This window comes from Sceloporus occidentalis, unplaced genomic scaffold, assembly GCF_023333645.1.
Source record: "Sceloporus occidentalis isolate IW3139 unplaced genomic scaffold, rSceOcc1.0.p SCAF_87, whole genome shotgun sequence".
Classification (NCBI taxonomy): domain Eukaryota; kingdom Metazoa; phylum Chordata; class Lepidosauria; order Squamata; family Phrynosomatidae; genus Sceloporus; species Sceloporus occidentalis.
Genome location: NW_028317067.1, coordinates 301312 through 310360, shown reverse-complemented (window position 1 = coordinate 310360; position 9049 = coordinate 301312). Strand labels below are relative to the sequence as shown.

The 9049-nt window shown below is 43.2% G+C and overlaps 1 protein-coding gene across 2 annotated transcripts; it reads right to left on the bottom strand.

Annotated features, from left to right (window-relative positions):
• Nucleotides 1-583: 583 nt before the first annotated feature.
• LOC149284838 (protein FAM3A-like) lies at nucleotides 584-5282 on the bottom strand. 2 transcript variants are annotated; one of them, XM_089496097.1, is made up of 9 exons: nucleotides 5270-5282; nucleotides 5062-5186; nucleotides 3842-3851; nucleotides 3472-3595; nucleotides 2459-2517; nucleotides 2080-2130; nucleotides 1914-1998; nucleotides 1337-1463; nucleotides 584-682 (listed from the first exon to the last, which is right to left on the bottom strand). In XM_089496097.1, the coding sequence occupies exons 1-9, from the start codon at nucleotides 5280-5282 to the stop codon at nucleotides 584-586; spliced, it is 693 nt and encodes a 230-aa protein (XP_089352223.1). The 2 variants fall into 2 exon arrangements, with proteins under 2 accessions (XP_089352223.1, XP_089352224.1); XM_089496098.1 differs by lacking the exon at nucleotides 3842-3851 and adding an exon at nucleotides 4745-4768 and having other exon boundaries at nucleotides 5076-5186.
• Nucleotides 5283-9049: the final 3767 nt, after the last annotated feature.

Below are 9049 nucleotides of genomic sequence, written 5' to 3'. Positions count from 1 at the left end.
TTGAGGTCTGATTAGAAGACGACCCCGATTAGAAGACGAGGGGTATTTTTCAGAGCATTTGCTCTGGAAAAAAACCTCGTCTTATAATCGAGCAAATACGGTAGTTAAAATGGTCAAAAGAGGTAATTATGCTCCAAAACCCCCTTTTCACTTAAAAAGTAGATTTCTATGTCACTTTTGCTTTTGGAGTTTGTTTTCATATAGGATGTAGATCCAGCTATAAATAAAGCAATAAAATAGTCTAATTTCTGGGCAGGAGATATCAGTATAAAGGGAAATTTTAGTGTCACGATCAGAGATTTTTATATGCCATGTCCTCTCTTGATCTAGTAGATGCCACGATTGCGCAATGCTTGGTCCTCATCAGTAATGCAGGTTATGGATCTCCAAGAAAAGAAGTAAAATAAAAGAGTTGGGGAGGTCGATAGTTACTGGGAATGAGTATCAAAGTATCACAGACTTATGTCTGCTTGGAGGACAAGAATCAATAACGGAAACGTTTCTGGAAGGTCCCACCAGTGCAGACAGAGTCCAGGAGAGGCGGGTTCCTTCAAACTCTGGTTGATGAATTCTGCTCTTCTGTTCACTCCACTTCTAGTGTGCGCTGCGGAATACAGCCCTCCAACTCCACAGCCTCGGGCCACCCTTCATACTTATTGGTGTTTTTATTATTCTTGATCAGCTGTACAAAAAAAAGAAAAGAGAGGGAGCCTCAGAGACGACCCACAACATACACAAAGAAGTTATTATCTGCAGCTACTGCAATGCGTTGGTGCCAACAAGGTCCAACCACGAGGTCATTCGGCACAAAACTCTCCCCAAATGTAGGCAACACAGAATATTACCCAATACCACAAAGGTATAAAAGGTTACCAACATCTGAACAGAGTTTGTGCTAAAAAACAAAAAACATTACAGGACATAGACAACTAATCATATAAAGGTAAAGAGCTGACCCCGATACTTGTTCAGAACGTTCTACTACAAGTCCCATCATTCTCCATCATAATACACATTACACGGGCACGCCAGCCACCATATGTAATTTAAAACATAGACTGGTGTCAAGAAATGTCAGATCATGGAGGAAAAGGGCAGCTTTTTCAGCAGGACTACATTCCTCTAAAGTGGGAGTGTTAGGGACATTAATGCGGTGACAAACAATTTTAGCAAATTAATCCCAAAAATGTATTTCTGCACTTCAGGTTTATGAAGAGGTTTATGAAGCCCTATTTAGCTAATGCAGCTAGATGAAGATCTCACAGTAACTCAATATTATAGTCAATAAATAAACGGCCACGTTCAACAACGTAGAGGATGGGGTACAATGCCTCACCTGCTCAAACGGACTTTTATCCTGCACCCCCTTTGCTCCCACGAAGACCCAACTGTCTCTGAATGCCACGTCATGTATCGAGGAGCTGCCGAGGTTTGTAAAAGTTTTTCTGGCGTCTTCGGTCATCCTAGTACGACAGACAGAAGTACAACGTTTATGTTCACCTGATCTCAATAAGCGTGCCTCCACGTTGCCCACTTGTAATGCACGCGCAAAAAAAAAAAAAAAAATACACACATACATACATATATATATATATATATATATATATATATATTCATTCTAAATATTTACATTTTAGTATCATTTCAAATCAGAAATAAGGTCCGATCCCAGTGCACATAAACCCTCGCCTATGTAAATATGTCCTGATACATGGTCTTTTGGGGTATTCAAGAAACCTGAAGACCAGAAAAATTATATGAAACCCCCCCCCCACAATCCATAGCGCTGCATTGGATTTATGGAACCCTGCTAGGATTAAGCGCACACTCCGCTTTCACTCTGAACCAGCTGATGAACTGTCACAAAGTCACTGGGGTTCCATTGAGTAAAGAAACTTCCTCGTTGCACTCACTTTGTGGCTGGATCGTCGTAAGATGCTACAAGCACCAAAGTCCCTTCGTGTATCGGGCGCAAGAAATTCAACAGCTCCGACACATCTGGACAGAGAACAACAAAAAAAAAGTTTTCAGCTTCTAACATCTTCAAAGATTTAAACAAAGTATGGCATAGAAACTCACCTCCGCTCCACATGTCGAAAGATTTTGCCTCAAGCAGCTCTCCACTCACTCCTACAATCACAAAAAGCATTATAATCGGTGATTTATCTTAAATACTGACCCAATTTGGTTAAATGAGTCATTTAAAGTCAGAGTGGCAGGGGTTGATTTATGGTCGGTAGGACTGAACATTTTGGGGCAGTTACTTATAATTTCTCCCGATTGCTGGGTTGCGTATCAACCTTTAGCATCAATTATCCACTAAAGATCCCCCAATCCTTAAATTAGTTTGTAGAGGTCCCACCTGGCCTGGACAACAGCTAAGTTTTTAGTTAAAAACCATCACATATTCACTTAGATATGTTTTTGTTGGGATAAATCTCTACACCCGGGAGCTAACCATTTACAAGTGCCACGTTCAGCCCACGGCCCACATTGTTCTGCACGCTGCTCATCAACCTGTTACAAGAAAGAGTTCAAAAAGTGAGATGAAAGAGAACTAGAACAGAGAGAGATACAGACACAACAAATCGAACAGTTTATAGCCAGCCAATGGTATGGCGACCCCTCCAAAAACCTGTCCTTTAAATTGAATGCAGAACTACAACAAAAAAAGTCTATAGCGCACCCCAGTGGTCATATTATAAACAACAAGAAAAAAAATAAACTTTAAATCCAGCAATTTAACTATTAACACAAGATAATTGTCATGTATGACTATGTAGACTTTTTGTATGCTGGGTGCCTTTTGCTTATTGATATTGTGCTGTATGATGCTCTATATCATTCAATTCCCTCTATGAATAATAATAATGATGATAATAAAGTACAAGAAGTCAGATCTTGTCATGTTTAGTGTTGGGTGTATACAGAGCTATGACGTTCATGTAAACCCCCCTAGGGACCTTCTGCTACCAAACTAGCTGCAGTATAGAGCCAAGTCCCCCTCATCGTCTTTGGGGACTCGGCAAAGTCTAAGGGCAACATGTACATCAAAACTTTTATCTTTGGAACTTAAAGAAATATTAAACATTGATGTTTAAATCCTGAATCCTCTACCTTTATAAAAAAAATAAATGTTAATCCTATGAGTTGCAGATTTTAAAATGATCTCATTTCATAGGATAGATGGAGCTACAATTCACTAAAATAAAAAAAAGTAATTAATCTACCAATCCAGCAGGTGGCGCTAAAATCAGCCTAAATTTTCTGATGTTGCAGAAAATACCCATCTTGTCCTTTTAAAAATTAACCCCTTATGGAAGATTAAAAGCAACGGCTGTACAAACAGCCAATAGACCAAAAGGAAACACATCGAGGCATACGTTGTCTTCTACTTCACAAAGTCCCTTTAGGTCTCAACATACACATTACTGCTAGTATACAAAATCAACCAGCTAGCTCCGGACTCACATTCGATCCTCCAGGCAGATCTTGGGTCCGATAACATTTGCAGCTCCGCTAACCACACGAAATGCAAAGTGCTTATCCGGGCAAGGCTGTGGGAGCCCACATTTATACCTCCGGGGGCGCGGGTCTGACAAGCAAAAGAGAAAAATTATCATGCAAAAAAATAGTGGTGGACATACGAGCGATAAGCAAAAGCTGAATGGAAAACAGAAGGGAGAGTTCTTAGAGTGAGAGTGAAAATGAAATTGATGGGCGCCAGCTCCGAATCCCAAACCGAGCTCCCCATTCAGGCGTAGCAGTGGGCGACACCAGAAGTTTAGTTTTGAAGGAGGAAGAACAAGGGTTAAAGATGTTAATTTGAACTTCAGACAACTCGGGGTACACTACTGTTCAAAAGTTTGGGGTCACTTAGAAAATGTCCTTGTTTTTGAAAGAAAAGCACATTTTGTCCATTAAAATAACATGAAATGGATCAGAAAACCAGCGCAGACGGGGTTAATGCTGTAAATGATCATTGTAGCTGGAAACGGCAGATTTTTTATGGAATCTCTTCATAGGCGCACAGAGGCCCTTTATCACTCCCATCACTCCTGTGCTCCAATGGCCCCTTATCACTCCCATCACTCCTGTGTTCCAATGGCCCTTTATCACTCCCATCACTCCTGTGCTCCAATGGCCCTTTATCACTCCCATCACTCCTGTGTCCCAATGGCCCTTTATCACTCCCATCACTCCTGTGTCCCAATGGCCCTTTATCACTCCCATCACTCCTGTGCTCCAATGGCCCCTTATCACTCCCATCACTCCTGTGTTCCAATGGCCCTTTATCACTCCCATCACTCCTGTGCTCCAATGGCCCTTTATCACTCCCATCACTCCTGTGTCCCAATGGCCCTTTATCACTCCCATCACTCCTGTGTCCCAATGGCACGTTGTGTTCGCTGATCCAAGTTTAAGTTTAAAAGGCTAACTGATCGTCAGAAACCCCTTTTGCAATAATGTTACAGCCAGAAACGTCCTTGTTTTCCCATGAAAAAAACCTTAGTGACCCCAAACATTCGAATGGTAGGTTTAATTTCTGAATGTTACAGTTACTGATATTATTTCGCTACGGCTGGAAGAAAAGACGCGTGAAGTTTGGTGTCAACACAGGAATAGGGGAGCTGAAACAGAAAAAGAATGCAGGGGGACGAGGCATGCATGTTAATGAGCCACCCAGAGACCCCCCAACGTGCCCTCAACGCTCCCTCGCACTGCAGGCAGAGCGGTTACTCACCTACTGTCACACTTACATCAGGACCTGTGCACAACGAGCCAAGAGTCAGAAAAGGGTAACAAAAAAAGGCAACTTAATCCATAAAATCACACGAGTGCCATAAAGACGGCATAGCGGCAATAACTGGTTATACCCGACGACTTGTGGGAGTTATGACCAGGCAGCCCCGCTTCGATCATCACAGACTCTTTCATTGCGAGACCTTTTATAGGGTCACCTTATAGATCTCTACTTCAAAGGGCGAGAGACCTCCGAGGCTCCCACAGCTCCCTCGACCCTTCGTCTTTTCCTGTGTTCTCTACCCGTTATTATTACACGGAGGAGGACTCACCGCCCAGAAGTTGTTGAAAACGAGGTAAGCCGGTCTGTGTACCCAACATCACTCCAGCGAGTATCCATGTCAGACCCACGGTGAGGAGAACCACAATAATCCGAACAGGACCTGACCGGGAAGGACAAGATCATGAGAACCAAGACGCCCCAGGTTCCTCCTGCTAGCGGGCGAGCCACGTAGCACTTACGTACCTGCTAAACGCATAGCGTCGCCCCGGCTCCTGCCCTGTGGTTGGGGCTGTGCGTGATCACGGTGGTCCCTACAAAATCAAACACACAAAAGTCTCCATTAGTTGTGAAGATCTCAGGTAGAGACTGAAAGTACGAGAGGTGAGAAGGTAACAGACCTGCTACAAAGTACGTTCCTGAGCTGATCCCCACCGGTCTCGGTGGTGGCAACAGCGCGATAGACATTAGGAACTTTTAGTTTTCCCCTTATCTTTACAAATACCCGTATTGACACAGTCTTTGGGTGTGTTGCTTGGTACCAAAGGTGAATCCACAGGAGCTTACTATCTAACGCCTTGAACAAACACTTATTAGTCCGTTGAAAACTAAAACACTATATAACAGGTGCAAGAGGCTTTCTTTTACACGTCCCAGCGCTATACACCACATTCAACACAGGAGAAGAATAAGCGAATGCCCATTTTCTATATCTGGAAGCAAGATACACATCTTAAAAGAAGCTTATACCACCAATTCAAATTAGTCTCCATTAGTGCCAGAGGCTATGCAAGTAAACTGCTAAGCGGACATTAGTTTCTTCAATGTCTGCTTTTATAATCGCGCCATAAACGGTAGGCACTAAAGCTGAACGAATCTTGTGGTGGGGTGGTGTATTAAGAAAAATGAAAAAGAAGGGGGGGGGGGAGAAAAAAAAAAAAAAAAAAGAAAGGGAGAAAAGCGGGGATGTCAGACACACAAAAGATATTAAAGGCTCACTTTGTGTTCCGGCAGAGCAGGTTCTACTGGTCTAAAGCTGCAGATAATATTACAATCCTATTCACGCTCGGATCTCATTAAGTATTGACCCGTAGCTCTCGGTCTCACCGGGTGGCATATAGCATAACCGTACATTTGCCCATATGGTGACCGGGTTTAGACGTAGACAAGCCCTTTAATGGGGCGCTGGGCAACTTAAATGCTTGTCTTGGCAAACATTTCACTTTTTAGGCTTATCACCTCGGAAAAACATACAGGCCGCTAACTGAAGGGCAGGCAGTTGCCGTGATTACAGATGGCGCTTTTTCCATTAAAAAAAAATAATGGCTAACTTTTTGTTCCTACTGAGCTGAAGGTATATTTTATGCTAGTTTGCCATCAGGGACGCTCCGGATATCATCGGCACTTCAATGCATATGACTGAGGAGTGGTCCCTTTAAATTTCCAAGTGGCCCCCCTTAAAGATGCGTGAGAACCCCCTCACATGGGATTGACCCCCCCTTCCATGGAGGAGATGTCTTCAGCCGGCCATCTCTCTGCAAGCGATGTATTTACTGCCAGCGAGCTCCAGTGCTGCGGACAGGGGGTCTACGCAGACCCCTGTGTGAAAAGTGCTCCCATTGATTTAAGTGAGAGTTCTTTCCTGCCACTGACTGGCTGCTTCAAGCTACCAATCAGTGGGAAGAATGGTCAGATCACGGAGAGGGAGAGCAGCTGACTGGCTCCTTCAAGCTGCCAATCAAAGGCAAGAACAGTCGGAAGACGGAGAGGTAGAGAAGCTGACTGGCTGCTTCAAGCTGCCAATCAAAGGCAAGAACGGTCGGACGATGGAGAGGTAGAGCAGCTGCCAATCAGTGGCAAGAATAAATCGGGCCACACAGCTGACTGGCTGCTTTAATTGGGGGGCATCAGGGACAACAAACCGTACCTTTAAATCCCCAGCTAGGCTACAACCCTGTGCTTGAAAGCATCCGCTGAGTACTTGGTTGAAGAAAGACCAAAGCAAGGTCAAGAAGTTGGAATAAAAAATGGCGGACACATCTACAATTTGGAGCACCGGTAGGACCCCACATTTGCCGCTCCGCCCCCCCCCCAATCACAGTTGGCTACGCACCCCCATTTTTGCACAACGGGGATAATTATAAAAAACATAGCTCTGTGCAAAACCCAACATAATGACAAATCTCACGTTAAAGGGAAAGTCCGGCCGTCATATGCACCTTAACACGTATGATAGCTGCGTGTCGCCTTTAAATTCACTTTTGTTTTTTTTGCACGCATGCAAATCTGTCATCACTGGATGGAGAAAGCGGGCAGCAGGAAGCGATCTGCCAATAATACCGTTTTTTTTACTCGAATGTTTCAAATAGTTGCGCAATCCTTATGTTTCCTATAAACACACTTTTTGTGATTACATTTAATCCCACTTTAATGCTTTTGGGGTTGTTTTTCTTTTGCTCCAAATCCCTGCTACGCCAGAAATGCCTTTATTGCAACCTCAAACAATATATATATACACATACATATATATATATATATATATATATATATATATATATATACGTAAAAGGACTTTAATGCAAGATTACCGGCATGGGACCTGCGGTACCTTTATAGTTCATCCTCAGTACTTCTGCCAGTTCAATAAGTTACATTAAAACACGAAATAACGGATTAATTACATCAGGTATACGGCACATGACATCATACATATTAACGTGGTATCCTGAACTAAGATATATATATATATACACATATAAATAACCCCTATGGTGTAATTATAACTCTAGACTGGAACCAATATTACAACACAGCAGGGGGAACGCTTTTCTAACACACTCTTAGGTAGATATTGCGATTTGTTTATACAAAACACACCGATATAGTAATGACCATGTATATAGTATGCAATTATAAGCTCCGGAAACGTGCATGACAGAAAATGATTAAGAAAGAATAAGAAAAACGGTGTAACTACCTGGGGATCCGGGAAAGCCGTCAGAAACTATCTGTCACAAAATCCCACCCGCCGATTCCTTCCCCCTCCTACACCCGGAAGTATTATGTGCCGGGACCGCATCATCTCGGCAGGGATTGGACGGTCTGAAAACAGTGAATGGCTGATCATGAAAAGAGTGCGTGCGCTGCCCAGCGGGATCCGCCAGGGGTCGCTCCAGCGTTAGATGGCGCCAAGGGGCGGCCATGTTGGTACACCCAGGGCGCTCTGCGTAACCCAGTATATCTATCGTATTATATAGTTGCTGCTGCTGTTTTCTGTGAGGAAATGAAAACATCCTAATTATAGCGCTACTAGTTACAGTTTAAGAAGAAATTAAGAATTTATGACTGTTATAGAAACTTGTAAGTTGTGACCATATAAAAAACTCCCAATTGGGGCTTTTACTCCCAGTATGTTGATATCCCCTGCTTGGATACAGGTGACTCAGTTAAACGTATCTATAAATAATGACATGACAAGGTTTCTATGAGGACCAGTATTAGAGCCATTTGGGTAACACATAGAATCTTCAGGGGTTAATGTTCCTCAAGAGTCTCGGCTTGTTTAGGAAGTTCCCAGGTATGAATATACGGGGTATAAACCGTGTCCTTTAGTTGTGAGTCTTATTAACGTTTTGCCAATCATTCTGTTATACATTTTGAGGGGTTATTTTTTTTTTAGGGTGCTGGGTTGCCCGGTTTTGGTATCTCGCTAAGCGGTGCGTAGGCCTAAATTTCACTTTTGCGTGCCGATGCCTCATGCGCACAAAAGTGAGATGGCCAGTATTCTTAGGCAAAATCCTTGAAATTGTTGTGCAATTATACCCGAGTACTTAAAACTGAAAAATGTATCTTTAAATCATGAGCGTGGCTGACAGCAAACCCCTCCATCAGCGTTCCCTCGGTCCCAGCAGGCTGATCGGATCAGAACACCGGAGTATGACATCATTTTACATCAGACAGCAACGGAGAACAGACCCCCCACTGGGTGCTGGACCACAAGGGATTGAGCCTCCTACTGAACCTACA